At 40.5% G+C, this 24,648-nt stretch overlaps 1 protein-coding gene across 2 annotated transcripts in view; it reads left to right on the forward strand.

The window, feature by feature from the left end:
- The window catches only part of nrp2b (neuropilin 2b), a 65,121-nt gene that overhangs the window by 32,479 nt on the left and 7,994 nt on the right, over nt 1-24,648 (forward strand). For both annotated transcript variants that reach the window (XM_043248785.1, XM_043248784.1), the window contains exons 8-15: nt 8,200-8,344; nt 9,676-10,025; nt 10,936-11,080; nt 19,252-19,329; nt 20,223-20,366; nt 22,537-22,802; nt 22,907-23,003; nt 24,425-24,457. In XM_043248785.1, the coding sequence (XP_043104720.1) occupies nt 8,200-8,344; nt 9,676-10,025; nt 10,936-11,080; nt 19,252-19,329; nt 20,223-20,366; nt 22,537-22,802; nt 22,907-23,003; nt 24,425-24,457 (1,258 nt within the window). The remainder of the gene's footprint in view (nt 1-8,199; nt 8,345-9,675; nt 10,026-10,935; nt 11,081-19,251; nt 19,330-20,222; nt 20,367-22,536; nt 22,803-22,906; nt 23,004-24,424; nt 24,458-24,648) is intronic.

A 24,648-nucleotide genomic window follows, 5' to 3' on the forward strand; every position in this document is an offset into this window, starting at 1 on the left:
TTAGCCCCGGACCCCCTGCTGGAATAGCCTCTGGCTTTAATCTTCCAGAAAATCTCCGAGTTCTGTCCTCCCTTAATGTGCTCACTGTACAGCTTTGGTTTCAGTTCAGCTAAGCTTTGTTAAGAAGTCTGGCTGTGGCGGAATGGGCGATCCGCGCCTTATGGGAAGCATGACCGGTCAGTGTCCATTTAGAAATGGTACTATTAAGTAACGTTCTGTTTATTCATATGCCTGGAAGGAATATATTTCAACGGCTGTCAAGCAAGATGCCTCAGTCCTGCAGAAGAAAAGCATTCAGTCATGGCTTTTTTAATATCGCCTATATAGATTAACAGGAAATAGGGTTTTGGCATTGAAATGAAATGTAAATTTGCGATACTGTAAACTGTTTCGTATGCGAGCGTCTTGTAAATGGATTTCGAGTCAGGCAGGTTATTATTTTTCAGGGCTGTGTGGTGATGGTTTGAGTTGATAGCACCACATCAGGCTCTCATCGGTCTCAAATGATGATGGCGGAGGTGTGTGTGTCCCTGGTCCAGAGGACACTGACAGATTGTGTGTGTGTGTGTGTGTGTCCGGGCAAACAGGAAAAGCTGCTGAGGAAGATCACTGTAGGCTAGCGGCGGATAGTCTCATTGTAAGTGTGTGTGGTGTAAGTGTGATATCAGCAGAGCAGGGCTTAATTTCTTCTCAAACTGCCTCAGCTGCTGTGGCGGGTTTTCAGTTCACTACTAGATTACCTGCAGCACACTCATTCAGTCACCTCTAAATCAGATCTGATAAGATCTGACACACACACACACAGCTGTGCTCCAAAATCTTCTTGTCTACTGCACATATATAGGAAGCTATGTAATAATGACTGAATTAAGCCATTTTTGAATGAAGTACATTTTTAATACATTTATTTTGTTATAGAAGATTTTAATATCAAATTAATATTTGCATTTTCTATTTATCAGAGAATCCTGAAAGGACGTATATCATGGTTTCCACAAAAAAAAAAAAAAAAAAAAAAACAAATACATTTGAAAAATAAGCAGCTCAGCTTTTTTTAAATTCATAATAATAAAAAGAAATGTTTCTTCATCAACAAATCAGCATATTAGACGTCTGCTGAAAATTCAGCTTTGCCATCACAGAAATAAACTGTGTGTTCAAATATTTCAATCAATTTTGGATTAAAGAAATGTAGCCTTGTTGAGCATAGGAAACATTTGGGCAAGGATACAGTGTGTTGGCATAGAAATTGACCAAAAAATGCAGCATATTAATTCCACTTTATACCCACTGAAACTTTTTATTTGGGAGGGCAGCTATGATGCCTTAAAACAGTGTTTAGCTCTTTTGGAACAGAACTACAAATTCCCTTCCCTTTTACTGGAAACCCAGCACACAGAAACACATGCATATACACAGCCAATCCCACGGCTGTGTCGTTTCCACACACTCCCTCCTGAGACTGTATCTGATAAAGCCATCAAAGTAATGACAGAACAATTTATGCTATTTTCACAAACATACTGTTTCAAATTGCAAGGAGGTCAAAAGGTCTCAATTCCATTTCCACTGGTGGGGAAAATAAGCGAGTCCCTTATGTAAGGTCCCACACCTGCTTTTAAGGTCAACGTGACCGTTTTAAGCAGCCTTGTCATTGACAGAGATCATTATAAAGGTCTGGTAAATTCCTTGCTTGTATAACAATACCATCAAGGGGGTTTATATAGAAAGAGAGCATATGGTATGTGTGTTAATGTGTAAAATCCTGAGGCAAAGCAACGGAGAGCGCTGTCATGGGAGATGACATCAGCTCGGACTTCAAAACAGCAGCCTGACGGATACGTCCATCTCTGTGCATTCCTCCTCTTCACATGGAGCGCGTGGATAATGGAAGACCGCTGCCAGATCCCGGGAGGACTCCTCTGTTCTTTGGGAGTGTACCGCTGAGGATTTAACCTTTAGTGATGTCATGGACTAGAGAATAGATGCTCTTTGAGTCGAGTCGTCTGCATGAAGCCCAGCCAGAGTGTGTGCAGAAAGCGTTTCACACGTACTCAAACAAAAATACACAGTTACCTGTCTTTAGTAGGGTCATGCAAATGTGGTTTTCATTCACTGTGACAAATAGTGGTTTTAGAGGAAACATTTACACTACCAAGGGTCATAAAACATATCGTCTGTTTTTCCAATTACAGTGTGTACTGTGTCCAAGTTGACTGAAAGCGGCAGTGTGTCATTTTTATGTTGCTAGTTTCACCAAAATAGAAGCAGAATTGCAAAAATTCTGCATGTTTGAGAAACTTATCTGGAAACATTCCCACATCTGCTGGTTTTCTGGAAAAGACAGTAGGATTTTTCCATTGGATTTTGGCTTATTGCAGAAAAGAAGCTTAATAGGCTTAGTAAGATAATCAGCAGAAGTAAAAAAAAAAAGTGAATGTTATGGTGTATAAGCAATACCACAGTTGCACAGTTCGGAAATTTAAGTTAGAGTAGTTTGTAAGTTTAAACACAATGAGGCTGTGAATATGGACTAGTACTCAAGTATGAGTTTTCCTATTCATTGTGTTGACATTTCCAAAACACTTAAAAATAATAATAATAATAATTAGAACTGAGGTATTACTAATGTATTGGTGGCACTTTAGAATAGGTAACACTTGTTAACTATTAACTACAATATTTCCGTCAATAAATTCTTAATTTGCTGCTCATTAATAGTGGTAAGGTTTTGGGATGTAGAATAAGGTTGTGTAGAATAAGGCATTAATATGTGCTTAATTAACACTATTAAATTGCTAATATTCTAGTAATATGCATGCTAATAAGCAACTAGTAACCATAAAATAAATTGTTACCAATGTTTTTTATGTCTTAGCATAAAACATGAAAAACCTTTTAGCTTGTCTCACCTATGAGCTTGTCACCCTTCTTTCAGCTCAAAAACCCATAAAAAAGAACAATGATGATGGAACCTGAAGTGCAAAAACATGTATTTGCAGATGTTTTGGACTCGATCCTGCAGCACTCGATTAATCAAACAAAAAGGAATCTTTCTACAATTTGCTCACTTTTTTCTAAATTTCCAGTATTATTTTCAGAAACACAGTGGGAAGGTAAAGCAAGAGGGAGGGCTTCCACATTCCAATCCCTCTAGCTCAATCTCACGTGCAGACTGGGACTTAAGAGGAACGCAGGAACCAAATCAATGTTTTTTTGTGAACAGGATTTGATCTTTCAGCCGTTGTAAACCAAAAGATGAGCTTCCACACTAAACAAGCTTTATAGAGGGAGTTTTATGTTTCGTATTTACAACATGTAGAATCGCGCTTTCGAAGTTTTTGATTTGTGCTTAAATTTTGTCCAAAAGTATTTAGCAGTATTTAAAATTCACAACACATCAAAAACCCTACTAAACAATAAACACCTGCTTTCTGTCATATGGCAATCGGTGAATGGCAGCAACACACCAAATTTGGCCACAGTGGGCCCTTCGTTGCTGTGCCACCAACAGACTATCAGTCAAAACCATCCTTGACAGCGGAGCACACAGCCAAGGGCCGCCAGGGGCCCTGAGCCAACACGTAGCCTCCAAACTGACAGAGGAAAAACTGACACATCAAGTTATACTTCATCTAAAGCTCTTCTGAACTTTCTAATCCCTCCATAATTATTCTACATGCAGTTTTTATGACCTCGTATTAATCGAGAGGCTACATGGAATATTTGTACTTATAAAATAATTTGTCACAGAACTATTTCTGTCTCCGTGTTTCTCCTCCTCTGAGGCTGAGCCTGCACTGGCCTGAAGCCAACTGGAGCCCGACTGCTCTGTCAACATCTTCATCTGGGCCGTGGAGGTGTGGGAGAGAGCAGGAGAAGGGCAGAGAGAGAGAGAGAGTAATGACTCGAGCAGAGCTGTGAACGCTGACCACATTTCCCAGCGGCCCCATCAGTCTGAGGGAAAAAAAACGTGTGGCAGCGAGCCAATGCAAAGCAGCGAGAGGTGGAGGGAACGAATGACAAAAAGAAAGACAGGCAGAAAGATGGACAGAGCAGGGAACGCAACACCTCTTTCATCTCCCATGACCCTGTTGCGGCCATGTGGCTTTCCGTAACCCAGCCCAAGCAGTCAGGCATTGTGGGAAAGACTGTCCACTATTTTGCAACCTCAAATTCTCTCTTTTCTCTTTTTATTATGTTAACAGTGACGTCTCACAGTAGGTGTGTGTGCGTCCCCACTTTAACCTCATGGAGTGTTCGTTTGGGGGGTTTTTATTATTTAAGTAGACCGCCCTAGTGCCAGACATTTGAATAATTCAACTCAGACTCATTTTTTGGGGACTCCTTACAAGAAACCTGCCCTGCTGGCCATCGCCGAGGACCCATTTCATCTCATGAATATTCCCTCACACATACACATTTTCTTGTGCTGATGAATTTCCAAGGAGTTCGTTCAATATAACTACTCCTTGACTGTCAGACGTGATTTTTCAATAATTCATATAACAGTTAATCTACATCCACCCTCATTGATCTGTCTGTGTGTGTGTCTAGACAGAGCAGAGCCGTCAACAAATTCATGCTTTTTTCCACAGGTATCTGCCATGAATTTGATTTTTTTTGCATATCTATAAACAAAAATACACATGAGATTTTTCATGACTTGACTCTCTTTAGTGTCTTTATCTGCCTTTTTATTGTTTGGTGTCAAACCATGGTGCTCAATAAGAAGAAACATGGCCTTTATTTCCATATGAGCTGTAAGAATATTCCTCATAGTCTTGGAGCCTGTTTTATTTATTAATGAGTTGTTTATAAAGCTAAATGCTCTTAAAGTTTAGATAAATATGCAGGCAGCTCATTGAACTTTGCAAATGAACATGATTAATTGTGTGATATAGCCTAGAAATAGTGCAGGGTAGACCAGTTTTTGTTGTAAATGTTTCCACATGTTACACATGTTCCAGTGTGTAAGTTGTCGTTTACGTTATTATTTATTCTTTTATCTGCCAATAAGATTACTGTTAACATTGCGTGCCCCTATTATGGGTTATGAAAGGTTCATATTTTGGTTTTGGGAGTCCCAAATAACAGGTTCACATGCATGCAAGGTCAAAAAACACTTACATTTTTTTCCTATAATATACATTTATTTTGATCTTATTTGTTAAGGTAATCTTCAAAAATCTATAATAGGGGCACTTTAACAAGCTTTATCATGTTTAAATACCCTCCATATTAAAGTATAGCAGATGTTAACACAAGAATCTAAAAGCATACGTGTGTATCTAACACCAGATACAATCAGAGCATACAAAACTTAAACATCATCACATGAGACATACCTGATCCCCCCTATAGACAGCGTGCTGGGAAACACTAGCCCAAGGGAACGTGATATAGGTAACGTACGCAAATGCATGATTCATGATAGTAATTTAGCACAAACCTTCCGATGACGGCTGTGTCCATTTGTTATGTCTCTGGCTACGGGCGCACATGCAGTCGCAGAGAGTACATCAATCAAAGATTACGCCTCGACTGCATAGTGAGAGGCAAACAACGGAAAACCGACAGTGTGAGGGCAAAAAAAAAAGGAGGGAACGGGTGCGAGGGTGGCCTTGTGTCAGTAGACAGCAGGGTTGACAGCAGTTCTCCTGTTTCGGTGTGTGGGAGTCTGTCATTACCAGCACCTGTGTGTCTGTCAGCACAACACCAGTCAGGGGCCATTGTAGCTCAGGGATGCAAAGAAAACATTAGCAGGTGCTCGTGTCTGTGTGGGAAAGACGGTAGGAAACAATAAAGTTGTAGCTTCATAGCGCTAATATATGTTTGGCTAGAAGCAGTATCTGACTCCTCCCCCTCTATAGATTGACTCCTGTTGTCAGAGTCTGGGACTTTGTCATTTCTGTCATTCCTCTCGTTTCCCCTTTCCCTCTGTCTTAGAGGGCCAGTGGGAAATCACCGTTCTTCAGCTTCATCTCAGCTTGCTCCCTAACGTCCTCACAGTAATTGGACTTCTCAATCCTGTTATGCCTTTTTTTTTTTTCTGTGCTTTTTGATCATTTTGGCATCTTCATGGTTAACACTCTACTCTTTGAGCTCGGAACTTCATCCATAATGACCAGTGGGCCTTCTGTCCTAAATCCCATGTGATATACATCTGTTCCATCTGTTATAAGCGTCTCATGGCTCCTAGTTTGCTGCTGCTTTGGATTAAACAATTTGGCCAATCAGAAGCCAGGAATGGGAGACGCCCAGTCCATGGGCAACAGCAAATAAAAACATTTGCGACTAACTATTTTTATATATTATTAATAGCAATTTCTCATGAGAAACTACGAAATGATGTAGTTGGTGGTTTTAGTGATTTGCTATGTGGCTGTCAAAAGATATATAACCATAAATGTAATGATTAAGCTATGCGTCAACCACAATTTCTTCCTTCAATTCAAGCACATTTTTTTTTTTTTTTCATTAAAAAAAAACTTTCAAAAGTAATAGCACACCTTTAATTAATATAAATTAATTAAAGGTAAATAGAAATATATATATAAACTAAAGCTAATAAACCTATAAAAGCATATAAATAATACAAAAATAGCACTAATAGTACAGTTTTGGAAAGAGGACAGGTTGAAATATTTCACAAGCTTCTTAATGTTTTTTTTTCTTTCTTTTCTCTCAGAAGTGCTGGGTGTGTGTTAGGTTATTTCAGTGAATCGTGAGAAATAGGACTCTCCCACACACTAAAGAAGTGATATATTACATACTTCTTACCCCCAGTCGTCACACACACACACACACACATCACTTGGCTCTCACATACTCCGCTGTGTTGAAAAACTTCACAGGCAGTGAAGGGGCAAGGTCACACACTCCATCATGAGGTCATTAAACAAAAGCAGATTTCTGTGATGCATGTCTGAATCTTCCTACTGACAACAGCTTTACACAGTACCACTTTTTCCCAAGGTTTCACTTGTCTTCTGTTTCAGGCCTACCTCAATTACTCTGTTAAATTTCAATTTCAATTTTAATTTGGAAAAAGACTTTTTATTTTATTACAATAATAACAATATTGTTAAAAATAGCATTAAAATAAAGCATCATTAATTTTAATCTTTTGCCAATTTGCCATCTGCCATTTTTTAGGAGATCTGCAATATGCTTACTTACTGTATTACATTTAATATTGTAGCTAAAGCTTTCTCAGTTTTAATATTTAAATACACTGGCACATATAAATGTTTCACACAACAAAAAATGGCAGGTAGATTTGTAGTAATCTGAGATTATGATGAAATATGTGAAAAATTGAACAATTGCCCCAGGTCTCTGCTTTTAACTAACCATATGCACAATGATTAATGACCACAGGTCCTCAGTTCATATTTTTCATCTTTTATTTTATGATATATTGGGGCGATTTAACAAATGTCAGGCGTATTTTTTCCTTCTAATTTTTTCTAAACCATCTTTAATCTCTTTCTTTACTCTCTGAGTGTTGGCCTAGTACAGACCTGACCTGGGCCAGCTGGCCCGGATGTCATTGGATCCTGAGACGGGTCGGTTCCTTAGGGTCCAGGCTTTGTTTCTGTTTGTGCAATGAAGCAGGACTCACCCTCTTCTACTCTTTCTCCTCTTTCCTACTTCCTCTCTCAGGAGACAAAGATCCTGACAGAGGCTTGCATCTCTGAGGAGGGAGGAGTGATGGAGCTTTGCTATCAAAGCTTGTCATCTTGTCCATCCTCGCCATCCTGCACATGGCATATTTCTGTAATACTTTGGGAACTGCCTGCTGAAAAACTATTGATCCATCTGACATACTGATGTAAACAATGACAACACCCAAAAACATGTGGCTGCGTCTGATTTAATGTCTTTATTTGACAATATTCAATCCCAAAGAGTGACAACTGATTCTTCATACACTCTCAACCAATGACTTTAATCATTTTGGAGGAAACAGCGTTTTATGTTTGAATTTACGATGTGAACATTGGCGTCTATGTGTGTATTCAGTGGTGTGTGTATTTTAACAGCGATTAAAGTCACAATCTCACTTGACCCCAGTAAAGAAGCTCTTACTGTGCTTGTTTGTGAGGTTAGTTTGTTTTTGAATGAGTGGCCTCAGCCAAACCACCTCCAGAATAGTCATAAATCTTTCTCTTTTTTCTCTCTCTGCCTCCTTAGGTTTTCCATGCGAACGTAGACCCCTCAGAGGTGGTCCTGAACCGGATCCCCCAGCCTGTCTTAGCTCGGTTTGTCCGCATCCGACCTCAGACATGGAAGAATGGAATCGCATTGCGCTTCGAACTTTATGGCTGTCAGATCACGGGTCAGTTAAACTCTCACCACATCTTTCTTCAAGTCAAAATATTTCACCAGCTTAAGGGAGCTGATTTGTGTGTTTTTTTTATTTACTTTTAAATATCAAATAATAAAATATCAGGAAAAAGATACAATTGGAACTAATGACTCTAAACAATGAATCCTTTAATTGGTTGGTTGATAGCAAGGTAGGTATAAATGGGTATATAAATGTACATTAAGCAATTTTTATGTCAATTTATATCAGTATATGTCTATAATATCTAATATCTAGATAAGTTTCCCTGTCTCAAGTGAACTTTCATACGCAGCAGGCCCACGAATACTGCACGTGACAAATATTGTTCCAGACGCCCACTGTGTCCCTGTCAAGTGAGCTCAGATGTGTATTTATCAGAGCTCTTTAGGGTCCTGATTGAGTTTGGCTATTTATGGAGATGGGGAGATAGCAGTCATCTAATTCTGTTAGCATGTCCTGCAGCAGATGAAGGAGGTGAGCTGCTTTTGCACTGATGTTATCAGAGACATCACACTCCATCATTACGCTATTAAACAGTGATTCGCTCCTATTTTTGCCGACACTGAGCAGGACAAATGCGCTTTTAGAGACGGGGTCTTTTTCAACACTGACACAAACGAAGCGCGGACACGCCACTGGCCTCAGTATTAGACCTGCTGCAGTCCCGCGGGGGCCGTTGTCCCTCGGGCATCCAGCCCAGAACAAGCTGCTTTCAGTGAGGCGTGTCGCTGCCCTTCCTGTCTTTCCAGTGAAAGAGTGATGCTCGGCCCGCGGGATATCCGGCAGAGCCAAGCCCATAAAGATGCCCGTGAAGCCATCGATCACGTTTGCGCCGTTAGCCTCGTTCTGTGTTTTACTGCTCTTTCTGTCGGAGTGTGGGTGTACCTCTGGGTGTAATTCAGCTGAGATTGTTAGGATGGGCTTGAACCAGATGCCCCAGCCTGTTTTCCTGTTCTTTTGTTTCGTGTTTAAGCCATAGGCCAAAATCAATCATTTATTTCTGGTACCTTTTGTATTTGTGTCTGTTGAGCCAGAGAATGGCTGTTTTGGGCTGAGTGGGTTTGCTTTTAACTCTGTAGAGGTGAACCTAGAAAAACTGGAACAAGAAATTCTTCCTGTAATAAATCCTACACACAAACACCCACTCCGAGGGGGATGTACACATAAAAAACACACCCACACACGCTCTGTTTATTTATTATTTACTCCTAAGGCCTCTCTCATGACATAACAACATGAAACATTGATCTCTCCAGCCTTAAAATGTCAATTCCTTTTTGCTTCACCATAACTCATCTGCTTGTCCATGCTCCTCTCAGACGCTCCATGCTCCGAGATGCAGGGAATGCTCTCCGGCCTCCTGCCAGACTCCCAAATCTCAGCCTCCTCCATGAGGGACATCCACGGGGCCACAGGTGCAGCCCGGCTGGTGGCCAGCCGCTCAGGATGGTTCCCCAGTCCCACGCAGCCCGTGGCTGGTGAAGAATGGCTGCAGGTGGACTTAGGAGTCCCCAAAACTGTTCGGGGCATCATCACACAAGGGGCACGTGGAGTGGATGGCAGTACCAGTGCAGAGAACCGGGCCTTCGTGCGGAAGTATAAACTTTCCCATAGTTTGAATGGAAAAGATTGGAGCTACATCATTGACTCCAAGACCAATCTCCCAAAGGTGAGAACGATGCTGCTAAGAAAACGCATAAATAAAATACAAAAATAATTTTTAATAAACAAAACAAAAAATATAATATTGTATTTTAGACTGCTTCCAAACTAAGGTCTCTTAATGAGTTAAACAGTTAATGCACTAATTAGCTGTACTTAGATTCTAGATCAGTGGTCTCAAACTCAATTCCTGGAGGGCAACAGCTCTGCAGAGTTTAGCTCCAACCAGCTCCAAATCACACCTGCTTGGATGTTTTTAGTAATACTGAAGAGCTTGATTAGCTGGATCAGGTGTGTTTGATCAGGGTTGGAGAGCTGGTCAGAGCTACAGCCCTCCAGGAATAGAGTTTGAGAGCAATGTTCTAGATGGTCCTGTCTGTTTCAGGTTGATCTAATTGATTATGTAGGTAATCCTGGTTTTGGCCTGGTCTTGATCTTGATCAAAAACCATTTCGGCCAATTAGACCACCTTGAATGAGTAAAAACCCAGCTTAACCACCTTAAGCATAATATTTAATGCTTTTCCAGCAGAGAAGTACTGAACGGAAGAATAAAACTGGAGTTGAATTAGGTTAATTAGTTAATCGTGCAAATTTAAATATCGTGGGTCGTTAAAAGGGCTACGGTAATGAACAGCTCACCAGAATCAGATTATTAGCAGACTCATTTCATTCTTTCCTGCTCATCTCAGCGACTCAGCATTTCTCTTCTAGATTCCCAATCTCCCACTCTGAGAGCAGAATTCAATTACGCTGCAAGCTTTGATAACATTCCAGTGAAATCATCCACAGTTGTGTTAATTAAAACCTGAGCTGCAGAGCTGCATCAGAGACTCAGAAATACAGAGAATATGCAGTAGCTTTCTTCTCTCAATCACACAGCTGGGCTAAAGTGCTTTTGTGATTCTGCTCCTCCAGATTTTTGAGGGTAACACGCACTACGACACCCCAGAGATCCGTCGCTTTGACGAGATTGTGGCCCAGTTTATCCGAGTGTATCCAGAGAGGTGGTCTCCCGCCGGCATCGGAATGAGATTGGAGATACTGGGTTGTGACTTGCCAGGTAAGATCGGTGTAATTTTTGTGTTTAATTTTTTCATTAGTTTTTTTTTTTTTTTGCTCTGTGACTTTGGGCCTGACACAAAGCGGATTTATAATCATCGCGATAAACAATTAATCTGCTGAGTAATAAAAGTTCATTAGCCTAGCTGTAGGCTGTTTACATTGCCACTAGCAACTTCGTATTAATATATAATGCAAATCATATGCGGTCACAGATGTGTGTATTCATTGGCTACTGGCAGCAAGTTCAATGAGGCTCATATCATCCAGAATTTACAGTCAGAATTATCTGTTTTAATTAAAAATAAACACGATACCCCCAGCTGCAGCAGTAGAGAGAAATGGAGCATTTCTACAGCCTCTCCGTCACTTCCATCTTTGCTCTCTGTCCCCGATGTCCTTCATATCTCCTCCTCTTGAATCTTTTACCTGTCACGGCATGACGATCAGCCAAAAAGACACACGGCTGCTCCCCGTGGACCTGGCCTGGTCTTTATAAAGCGGCAGGCCGAGGGGCAGTAATCGACGGGCTGTCTTCATGGCTCTGTGTCTGCAAGAGCGCCGGAGGCGAAGGAGCATTAGAGGAGCTGTTAGAAAGGACGTTGTGGGTGGAGGCCAGGGGAAGCCTCAGGGCTCAGTGCCCAGGTTTATTAGCATGGCAGGACTGCAGGAGGAGGAAGGCATGATGAAAAGTCAGACAGAGAGCCGGGTGCTGGCTCAGGGTTAGTCGGTGGCACTTTGCAGGCAGAAGAAGAGATCCGGGATGAAAGCTTCATGTGTCATCGGCGGTGCTTGGTGCGATACTGGCACAGGTTTACGGAGCCTGTGGGCCGTAAATGAATGAGAGCGCAAGATCAAGAGAGAGAAAGAGAGGATAATCAAAGCGGATGAAAGAAATATAGGAGGGATCAAAGCCAGTGAGTTAATGAGTGGCGAAAAATGGACTGACGGTCGATTGTGTTTGTGTACACACGGTTATGTTTGCGTGAGGGAATGCGATGACAGTGCGGTGAGGCTCCGCAGCGCACAACTGCGCACCAGATGTTCGAGACACAGGGGGCTCAATCTACCCCACTCACTGTTGAAACTACAGACCCAGTTCCTAATCTCCACAGTAAATCTAATCACATACAGATCCCGAGACACACAAACACACTTGTGTGTTATACATACTTGCATGTGACTTTGAATTCTGTGTATTTTTTCTTTCATACTTTCTTTGTTTCCGTCCGTACCATCTGTTTTGCACATCCACAGTGATGGCTAACAGTACCGGTCCTCAAAGGAGACGTTTGACAACAAAAAACATACAGGTCAACGGTTTGAGTGAGACTGTCGTAATTCGGCTCTCTGAAGCAAACCATACTTTTGTAAATTGTGGTTGGTTGCAGCTGTGGTGCGAAGCAGGGTTTGAGAGTTTTGTTTGATGTTTTTTGATTTGTATTGACTTTTTTTTTTTTTTTCGTTTTATGTTTTGTGTTTACTTTTGTAAATTGTGGTTGTTTGCAGCTGTGGTTTGAGGGTGAGTGATGGAGTTTGTTTTGTTTGGTTTTTATCTTTGTAAATTGTGGTTGTTTGGCGTTTTAAGTATTGTTTTGTTTTTTGCTTTTATTTTTGTGAATCGTTGTTGTGCAAGAGTGAGTGTTTTGTTTTGTTTTTTGCTTTGCTTTTCTTTGTGTTTTGTTTTGTTTTCAATTGCTTTTTTGTGCAATAGCTTTGGGCATGAAAAAATGGATTAATAATAATTGATTAACAATTCATGAAGCAAGTAGCAATATAGGCAATGTATAGCGATATATGATGCAAATGATGTGCAACCACAGGTGTGTGTTTTCACTGGCTGTTGAAAGCAACATCCCTCATCAAGGCAGATTTTACAGTCAGTCAGAATGATCAGTTTTAATAAAAAATAAACACAACGCCCCCAGCTACAGCAGTGTTATACATACTTACATGTGACCGTAAACCCTGTGTATTTGTCTTTCGTACTTTCTTTGTTTCTACACGTATGCATAACATTACGGCTGTTTCATTTCCCACCATCTGTTATGCACATACACAGTGATCACTAACTGTACCGGTCCTCAAAGGAGACGTTTGACAACAAAAAACATACAGACCTACGGTGAAGATCGTCCTAATGCGGCTCTATAAAGCACACTGTACTTTGGTAAATCGTGGTTGCTTGCAGCTGTGGTGCGAGGGGAAGTGACGCAGGGGCCAGGGCTGCTGTTGTTCTGATTTTTAGAGGCCTTGGGGAATCGTAGAGATAGAGAGAGAGACGTTAAATATTCACAGGGCTGCATCAGTCTCACTCCACTGCACAGAGATGTTTACGCCAATCACACACATCTGCCACTGCGTACAAAGTTGTATACTGCAAGAACACACACAAACACACATTTAATTTCATGTAAAGAGAGGTTAATACAAGTTATCAGCTATGGAATACTTGATTATGAGTGGTATAATTACCGTATAAGTGTTAAATTGACCATTGTCCCCAAGCAAACAATTTTTCTCATGTCATACCGCAGTCTCTTTCTTCCTACATGCAAAAAATAATTTAGACTCAAATCAATATTTAATGTCCATTCATTTGGTAAGCAGCCATGTAATAAGCAGGATAATGCACAGTCATGTCGTGGTTCTGCTCACACTGACATTGTTTATTTAATGGTAACGTCCATTTAACTGGCATTACATTTGTCAAACTGAAATGCTATATCATTAAATTGACCATACTGCTCCTACATACTGTAAAACTAAGGTCAAGTATTCCTGGAGACATTCTGAGCTGTGGCTAAGCTTTGATTCTGTCCCCAAATCCCATCACTCTCCCGTAGAAAGGAAATTTGGAGTGAGGGACACGAGGAGAGAAATAATGAATAGATGAATAAATAAAGAGAGGCGTGGCAGACAGACCTTGTGAGAGCAAGACCGTGAAAGACACACTGAGGGATTTTAGATATTTCAATCAGGCACCCTTGTCAATTATTCATTACTGGACTCACGTCAAGCTAGAGGTTCCTGTCTCTAGGAGAACAGAAAGCGAGAGAGGGGTAGAAGGAGTGAGGATAGTGACCTCTGCTGGGTGCAATGTGCCTCCAAATTGCAGGAGCTGCAGAAATACACCTTTATTATAGTTTGCAACCCTTGAGACCAGGCTCACCTGTACTTCTCTCTCTGCTCAGGCTGAGTGGACGCTCTGAGATTCAGGAGCACAGGGTTACCGCAGTTTAATTAGTTGAAGGAATGTTAAAGTCCGTTATAAAAGTTCCTATAAGGAGAAGGCGGACCACACTTATACAAAAATAATGAAAGAAATCACAGCGCTCATTACACTACCTATAAAAATGGAAGTGCTGCCTTTCAGTTTTTATTTTTTACTTGGACCGGCCTGAAAATAGCTGTTTCAGTATGAATTGAGCTAATAAATCAAAATTTATGATGCCATTGTTGCACATTTTATTGAAGGTTTAAAATATGGTTTGGAAATCCTGACAGACTTTTACTATTCAAGTATATAGGAGCTGTATTTTATGCCCATTACTTAGACATAAAATAGCTGGCAAGGGCCAAGATGGTCAATGAGTGAGCTGACTTGCCTTAAAAGCACTTGAGTTTTGAGTCTCGGTTCTGCTCTAACCTATTACCCACACATGGTAGTCACATAAACACAACATCCAGGGCTAAGAAAGAATGCCACACACCTGAAAGAGAGAGAAACAGAGCTGCTTACTGATCACGCTCAGATGTGTGGGCGGGGCCTGTGGCTGTCCATCAAGGGAACAGTGGGTGTGGTTTAGGACACAACGTTCCTTTCCTGGGCAGCTGGTGATGTTATGGAAAATTGTTTCCATTTCTTCTGATCTTTGACGAGGCGAGTGTAATCACTTCTCTCTGCTTTCTGGCTCAGGCTAATTCTCTCGCCTAAACCGAGGCTCTCCTTCACCATCTTTCACTGCTATCTCGGGATGCATACATGTGAGCTGAAGGACAGCAGCTTCTCTCATCCAGCTGAATTGGCTCTTTGAAGTTATCAACCACATGTTTCTATTTAGTGTATTCCCCCTACACAACCCATGTTTGCACACAGGCATTTACCCACAAAGCCCACATGTCATTCTTCATATCCTCCCAGTGTAAATATTTAAGTTGATCTCCACTCCTCTCCTCCTCTTTTTCCATACGGCACGTCTTCCCCGCTCTTCCTTATATAATGTGTGCACACTATATGGTCTTTCCAGTGTGCTGTACGGCTCAGCTACTGGAAATCTCATTTATACTTTTAGTTCACCCAAAAAATATAATTCTGTCGAAACCCGTGTGACTTTATTATGAATATATTTTGAAAAGTGTGATCAACTATTCAGTGGAGTCCAAAACAAACACTTGACCCGTTTGACTTTCACTGTAGAGAATTTTTTTTTTTGTTCTGTAAGTCAATACAGGTTCGGACATAATTTTCAAACTCACTCTCAAGTTATATTACATTTTGGTGAAATGGTGGTGAATTATTATGAATTCAAAACAGTTTATTTGTTTTCGTACTGCTTCGTACGTTTGGTCTGCTTACACCAAATTGATGGTTACGTTTAGGTTCTGGACCATTAAACTTTTTTCCAAATGAATCAAAACATTCAAATTCATATGAAGCACCAACTCATAAATGTAATTTCAGCTGAACTCTTTTTCTAAAATCTACTGTAGCTTAATCACTGCAGTTAATGGTCTGCCGTCGGTGTTTAACATATGTTTAACATATGCAACACATCTGCTTTTAGACAAGCTTTAAGGTTTATGATTGGATGTCTGGTGCTAAACGATAGCATTTTAGCCAGGGTTAGCAGTGCAGAGTATAACTGAAGATGATCCTTCTTCATTTTGTTACTGTATTTTTTTTTTAGGTTTGTATTTACTCTCCGTTGAGGCTGTCAAAGACCGGTTTCATAAATCGCCACTGTTGTTTTGAAGCAGTGTTCTGTGAAGACATCTGATGTGAATATAAACACTGAATATTTCTAGGCATGTGAAGAATATTTGATATCCATCACCTGGAGATGATTTGTTGGTTTAACTGAGCTCGTGAGGAAAGTCCTTATCAGAGGCCAAGCAAACAGGCCTGCCTGAATTCAATGTGTGTCTGCGCGTTTGTATTTGGGGAATTTACTAGCTCAGAGATAACACGATAAACCTTCTGTTACTTTCTGTGTTCAAAAGACACAGAGACAAAAGCTTTAATTAGTTCAGTGCTGCTGGAAAACGGCTTTGTTATTAAATTCTGGAGGCCAAAAGCCTTGTCTTTCAAGTTGGAAATGTTTAATTAGGTTGAATGTGAATGAGCGTCAGTGTTTAAGTACGCTGGTGTTTACCATTTCGTTTAATGTGGTTGAGACTTGGACACATTGTTTAAAATACACTCACATCAGCTTTTGATGATCACTTTCACCGTTGCTGATTCGATCTGACTCCTGTTCTATGTTTGTTACTCCACACAATCTCCCAAACGCACATCAGTCTTTGTTTTCTCTTGTAATGCAGTGTCTGCTCAAGATCTCAGTCAGGCGCTGAAGTACGGCCCATCCGCCTGCCAGGGGCATAGATTTACTCCAAGGCTTTCTACATAATTGAACATTTTTTCCATCTCTCTCTATGAAAACGCTGAGTCAGAGATTGCCGAGGCTCAGCGGGGCCCGTGAGAGAGGAACCAGAGCTGACTCTGCTCTGTGCCCTGAATCTAGAGGTTAAAAACAAGGTAATCCTTCAGGGTCAGGAGGAGTAACCCCAAAACTAGCCCTTGCTTGTAAATATCTGGTCTGTCTTTTAGACTTGGAAACATTTCATGGCCTTAATGTGTTATCAGGCTGTGGAGGAAATCTCAGGCGACGCCCAGAGAATTCTGGGATCCAGATCAATTGGCTCCGTCAATAGGGCTTTGGAGCCTATTGGAAATCTATTGCCATGCCTTGCTCTGATCCATAGCTTGAGCTTCAGGTATCAAGAGAAATCAGCAGCATATTTCACACTGAGTGAATAGAAATGAGTGTCATTTGATGAGAAATATCAAGCGTCCGTCTTAAAATATTCATAAATATTTAAAATTGTTAAAGATTATCCTAACTGACAAGTGAATGAAAACACCTGCAATAGCACTGATGCTATGATACTTGGCTCATGCTGTTAAAAAGTTAAACATTCGCTACTGTTCAAAAGGTCATTCATATGAAAGAAATGTATACCTCTATTTAGTAGGAATGCATTAAAATGATCAAAAGTGACAGTAAGGACATAATGCTACAAGGATTTCTCTTTCAAATTCTGCAAAAACATTAGGTAGCACAACTGCTTTCTAAATTAATAATAAGAACTGTATCTTGAGTAGGAAATCAGCATATTACAATGATTTCTGAAGGATCATGTGACACTGAAGATTCTGAAAATTCAGCTTTTCAATCACAGAAATTAGTTATGTTTTAAAATAAATTCAAATAGAAAACAGTTATTTTTTCGTTTTCGTACGTTTACTCTCGGTGAACTCTCTGGCGGATCTATCAATCAAGGAAATGTGAAAAAGATTAACGCAGTAACTTGCAAAGGGATCTCATTATAATAATACCACCTCTTAATCTGTAAGTTTCTGCATTTTTATTTTGCAAGCCAGTTCAAATGCCATGCCGCTCCGAAAAATGTATCTAATATGGTTTAAAACACTTGAATTTAACGTGAAAACGGATGTTTTTAGCAGGTATGAGTTGTAATGGCGCAGCTCTATTCTGAAAAAGGGGGCGTGGAGCAGCAGCTCATTTGCATTTAAAAAGACAGTTAACCAAAATCTGAGTGTTTCTGCTTACACTGAAAATAGGCATTTTCAAAATTGTATAATAAATGATCTGTGGGGCATTTTGAGTTGAATCTTCATACACATTCTGGGGACATCAGATACTTATATTGCATTTGTAAAAAAGGTCACAATATGTCTTACCAATCCCAAACATTTAAGCAGTGGTGTACATTAGTCGGGACAGCAGTGTCTCCCAGGTGTGTGCATGAGAGACTAAAGAATGAAAGGTGTGTTAGGTAAGCGAGAAAGAGCTCTCGGTTCCCAGATATCCAGGACTTGCTGGGAGGTTAATTGCATTTGTAAAGGGCAGAAAATTAATAGAGTTTAATGTCAGAAGCAGCCAGCTGGTGCATCCCTTTCATGTACGCACCCGCTTATAGAAATTAATAACATATTAATATTACAGTAGGCCTCTCCTTTTCATGTTGTGCTAAAGTGTCTACATGATTAGTGTTACGCCACTCACGTATTTGCCAATTAAGCAGGGAATTGTTAAGAGTAATGACATTAATGACTTTAAGAGCTGACAATCATTACTCATTTACGCCTCGTTGTCTCTAAATCTTCATTCGCTCGATCCCCCGCGGGGAATGAAGAGAGATGCAACGGCTGATTTAACATTTTCTGTCATAACAAATTATCACAAGAGCACTGTTGCAGTCGCCAACACTGAAGTTTTTGTTGCCGTCTGGCTTGTGTTGTTTTGGCCAAAACACACCATTAAATCATACACGAGAGATGTGGAGGGAAAGAAAAGAAATAAGGGTAAAGGAGTGAACTTTATTGCTGAAATTCAGCGATAGACAGTGTCAGTAGAGGGAACCTCCTTAAAAGTCCTGTGACTCATGGAAAATAGCTGTGGTAACAGTGGTTTCACATTTAAAGGCATTGTGGGTAACTGGTACAGTAACTGCAGTGGTCCGAGGTGTAATGGTGGTGCTGATGAACCGTTTATTCAACAGAATACACTTACTCTCTCTCAATTAGAGCATTTCACAGTAAATAGTTCTCAGATGCGCAGAATATTTTCTACTTGTGGTTTGGTAATATTTCTCTTATTGCAAACGCACTATGTGTGCATGTGGTGCGTTGCACAGTTTTAATGGTCTCAATCTGTTTCACGTGTGGCCACTTTTTGGAGGACAGATGCTGGTGTGCATGCATGCCTGTGCGATTATTTGTCATGTGTCATTAAAAATCTGTACATGTTAGGAATATAAACTTGCATATAATTCAGAACTGGTACGGTGATTTCTTTTTTAGAGGGCCTCACAAGTCTACTTTTCTGATTTATTTTTTAATATGTGCTGTTTTTTACTTTCGTTTAGAATCTACCACCATTCCTGACACTGCAACTCCTACCCTCCCTCCTCACGATGAGACAAGTACTGCCCACAGGACACCAGGTAATCAAACAGAGCACCTTACCAAAATATATTACTGCAGCGAATGAGATCAGATCTCATTACAGACTGGAAATCAATAAATTCAGTCTTATGTATGTGTATTACCAAGACTCAAAACCTTACTGACATGAAATGAGAATATCAAGTAGAGCATGTCTTTCTATGTGTTTAGATAAGCAAGCATTTCAGTATATAACACATGCACTTTTATTTACAGTAGTCCGCAGTGTAATTGCAACCTTACTTTTCCCAGAGCTCTAATAACAGATTGCCGCCCCTCCATTTGTACACACTTATGTGTTGATGAGTAGAGGCTCGCAGCATGAACGCTAACATTATGCTAACTAGCATAGCAGCATGCCTTTTGGATGGATGGCTGCCGGAGGCCCGCTAAATGCCGAGGCACAGCGCTCCATGTAGATGAGGCTGTGCTGAAGTCTGTCGGTTTCTGCATGTTAACACAGCACCGACAGCAGCAGAGCCAGTCGGTGCATACACAGTGAGGCAAGAATCTGTGCATATTTACTGAAACGACAGTCTTTCGGATACAGCGAGATTGTAAACTTTCACGCACACTGAAACTGGAATCTGTCACATACAGTGAATAAGGAATCTAATCACGTACTGTCAAAATGCAATCTGACACATGCAGTGAGACAAAAAGCTGTGTAGATATGGTAAGAGAGTAAATTGAAACAAATCTGTTCATATATAATATCTAAAATATAGAAGCACAAAATACTTTTACAAGTATAGCAGGCTTTGCTATTAGACAAATATGTCTATAGATTTCGCAAGGCACGTACAGTAAGTGTGTGTTATGGGAGAGCAGGGTCTGAGGTTGTGGAAAATGAGTATAATCTGGTTTGCTCTCTCTTTCTCTCTCTTCCCAGCTCCCACCACTCTCTCATCTCTGGGTGGTCTGTGTGACTTTGAGCAGAGTATGTGTGGATGGACCCATGACCCCGCGTCCGAGCTGAAGTGGTCTCTGTACAGTTCCTCTAGTCCTAGTCTGGACCTGACAATGGGATCTGACAGTAAGTACAACTTAATAAAAGATATTGCACTGCCTAATACAAACTAACAAATGTATACACTATAATCTCTTCAAACACAAACATCGGGAACTCTGGGATAGCATTAGGAATATCGAGAACTTTGAGAAGACAAGTGTGATTATTTAATAAGAATTGAGAAAATAAACAGGAACAGCGGTAGAAGGTCTGAAAGAGAAAAAGTTTAGTGCTGTATGGTGATCGCAGAGCATAAAATACATTTTAGACCTTGCTTTGCCCTTGTCCTCTTTACTAGGACATGTACACACACAGAAGTGCTCACCTCTCATATTCCATCCATCCATCTCATTACTGGTGTGTAATTAATGTGATAGTTGAAATCTGGGAATAGTATCTGTCACTCTCTCAGTCCATCCTCGTTCCTCCTCTGGGAGTTTCTTCCTCTCTTCATATCCCTGTGCTTACCTGACCTTTATCAACCTTTTTGAAAAAAAAAAAAAATTGGGAGTGCTTTGCTAATTCTAAGCGCACACACACAAATGTACAGTTTGCCGTGTCCCCCGTGCTTTCTTGGAGCACTCTGCCTTGTGAGGCTGTTAAAACAATCTTTGCTGTTTTCCACATGTCGGGGTTTAAAGAGGGATCCAGGAGTCAAAAGGAAAGAATCCTCTTCTGTTTAAACCATTCCCAAACTAAGAGCACCCCCAAGCTCGAGACCTTGTTTCTTCACTCTTTTACACCAGGGGTGTCACTGCACATTCCTCACCTTCTCCAAACAAACTGTAGATCCCCTAATGCAAAAAAAAAACTTCTAAGTACTCAAGCTAAACTTCACATCTGGTTGGGCTCTGAATCCAATTCATAACACAAGTACACAATGCATTGCTAACATTGCTGCTTAATTAGCACTAATAAATGGCTAATATTTTAGTAATATGCATGCTAATAAGCAACTGTTAGGTGTAAACTTACAATAAAGTGTTACCTTATACATATTTGTGTCTGTAATTGTAATAAAAAAATGATATACATATGTGTACTGTAAGTGAAAAATTGGAGCCGGAAACTTTTTTTTTGCATACTTGTGGAATACGTTTCTGGCTTCACTTGCCAGCATCCCTGGACAAAAGCTGCTCAATTCATTCACTTTATAGCACAGCCCACTCCAATAAAACATCACAGTAAGCTGTGTGGATCCTATGGCTCCAGGAACAGCACTCCAGAGTGTTCATACCCCAGTATTTTAACCATGAAACGGAAAAGCAGAGGTCCAGAAAGGGTTAATACGCAGTCAGCCTAATTAACTCTAGGTGTAGAAGTTTCCACTTTAAACCCATAATCCCAGAAGTACATTTCCCTGCCCTCTGGTTACTTCACAGACACATCATCCTAAGCTAAACAGTCTCAGAGCTTTGGTGAACTTTCCCTCTAAAACGGTAATTAATTTTTTTTATATGTATACCCAAGATCAAACAGAGGACGCTCTTTTGCATTAATTAAATGCATAATCTATTTAGGCATCTCATACAGGAGGACCAGCGACAGCCTGATCTGATCTCTGATTTCGGTGCTGTGTTTTAAATAAGTTTGGGATGAGAAATGTGTCAAAGTAGGGCGAACAGAAAGAAATGACTATGCCATTTCTCTGTGCATCAGTTGAAGGTGGGAGCTTCCGTATTATAGCTGAGGCAGCGTGGGTAATGATGATAATTTTTGGTGCCATGCTGTCCAGTCCGATCACTCACAAAGTGTTTCCCAGCCTCCTCTCTGATCATCATTTTCCGCTCTTCTTCTCTTCTCCTATTCATTTTTCTTCTGCTTTGCTGAGATGTCCACACTGGGATATGACAGAAATTGTGTTGTAAAGACTCTTTCCTCTGAACACAGAGGGGATGTGCTTTTATGTCAGAGCTGATTTTCTGCTTCCACAAAAAAAAACAAAAACAGATTAATTATTTATCATTTTGCAAACATAAAAACATACCAGAATGTTCAATGCAGTGTAACAGTAAGAAAGAAACAGAAAAAGGGAGAATTAGAAATAGCTTACAGACATTCACTTAGTAGGACATGTTCCTGGATCTACATCCTGGATAGGGTTGGAGAATCAAGAACGTGTAATGAACAGCAATGTTGTTCCAGGACCAACAAAGGATGTTTAACATCATCACTTGTCTCATTCTCTCTAAAGATTCTGGAAATTTCCTGTATGTGGAGGCGAGTCCTAAGTCTGAGCCGCAGCGTGCGAGGTTAATGAGCCCGTCGGTGGGACCCGAGCGCCGTCCCGTCTGTCTGCTCTTCTACTACCAGCTGCAGGGTGAAGGTCAGGACAGCCTTCGTGTGTTGCTCCGGGATGATGACCAGGAGGAGACCCTGCTCTGGGCGCTGAAAGGAGACCAGGGGCCCATGTGGAGAGAAGGCCGCACCATCCTTCCTCAGTCCCCTAAAGAATATCAGGTAAGACAGGTATTGATAGAAATATAGGACAAACTGACAGCAGTAATACAGTGCTGTTCTGAATGCAGACTCTAATTCTCATTCTTTTCTCTTTCATTTGTAAGGTTGTCATCGAGGGCTTCTTTGAGCGTGGCAGTCGAGGGCACATCTGGGTCGACAACATCCATATGAGCTCCAGCATCGAGCTTGAGCAGTGTACACGTAAGTATTAACATCTGGGTCTTTCTTTGCCTCACTGTCATTCTCTCTTTCATCTGTCATCCACCATATTTGTCACCAGGGACCAAAATCAACACCTGCCAAGCAGTAAAAACGACCTTTACATTAAGCTACTAAAACTAAAATTGAATGAAAAATATAAAATTTTTATTTTAAAGACAAAAATTCACAAATATATATATATATATATTTTTTACCTGTAAAAAAACAAAAACAAAACAAAAAAAAAAAAAATATATATATATATATATGTAATAATTTTTTTTTTTTTTACCCTACATGTCATAAACATGGCTTTCCATGCCCACCCTACCCTTGCCCTTCAAGCCCAAGAAAAAAATAATCACACAGAAAGTGTTTTTCAAGTACTCAGCTCGCACAAAAAGATGAAAACTAGGCCATACTCACCCTGTGGGCTCTGATCCCAATCTATGTTTCATTAGTTTCTTTTCCTTCTTCTTTCTTATTTGTAAACAGAGCTTTCCAGAGCCATGCCAGGGAATAACCAGACAGGCCGGCTCTCGACGACGTAGCTTTCCACAAACAGACATTAATGTCGTACAAAGCTCCTCGCTACACGACCAGCCGCTAACAATGCTGCGAAGGTTATTTATTGAGGAAAACATAGCAGTTCCCTTTGAGAACGTGGGACTTATTATATTTAAACTACGATCAGCAAAAGCAGGATTAGTTATGAATTGAAATTGATGTGAGCTGTCATACACACTTTCATTCAGTTGCTCACGTACACACTTCCTCCACTGGCCCCCAGCTTTGGGACTGCTCTTATTAATTAAAGCTGTTCGATGTGCATGCGCCAGCCCTGCATCGCTGCCAAATCTGTCCCATGTCTCTCTGCAGAGTTCCTTTTTTTAAAGCGACAGCATTCCAAACATTCTGAACTGGCATTCTGAGTGTGTGTGTGCACAGCGCAGCGTGCCAAAGTGACACACAGCCCAATCCCATTTTCCTCCCTTCTTTACTTTTGCCGTTTGTCATTTCAGACCCGCTACTACACAAAAGTCTTTATGATGAGTTGAAGGGTTTCTAGGGAGTTGTGTTAATAATTTTACATATGTAGTCAAGGGAGCCGTTAAGAATTTCACGCAGGAAAAGTTCCTACATGACAGATATCACTCAAATAGGTGTCTTGAGATATCAGGATATATTTAGACAGTTGTAAAGTAGGATTTTGGAGAGTTAGTGAAATGGTTAACATCGCTTACAGCACCTCAGAATTAATTTTGTCAAGGAATTGGAACTGCAGAGTAATTTATTCATATGATATTAATCATACTCAGTCACATGTGTCAGAATTCCATCTGCACCGTTGTTATTTATGTGAATATATTTCATTTGTGCCAGTTCTTTAACTAATCTTTCTTTTTTCCCTCTGATTTCAGAACCCTTCGCTGCATTCCCCCCTGAAATGACTGGTGAGTTCTGGCATATTGTCATTTCCTGTGCCAATGTTTGTGCTTCCTGCTTGTTGCCTAGCAGCTTGCATCACCTGAAGGGCTTTTGATAATCATTGTACTTTTTGTTGAGCTTCACACCAGCAGCACACAGGGATTCTGTAAAGTCTGTTTCCAGTCCCACAACAAAGTTTAAATGAAGTGTGATTTAG

The sequence above is a fragment of the Puntigrus tetrazona genome, chromosome 9, assembly GCF_018831695.1.
Source record: "Puntigrus tetrazona isolate hp1 chromosome 9, ASM1883169v1, whole genome shotgun sequence".
Classification (NCBI taxonomy): Eukaryota; Metazoa; Chordata; class Actinopteri; order Cypriniformes; family Cyprinidae; genus Puntigrus; species Puntigrus tetrazona.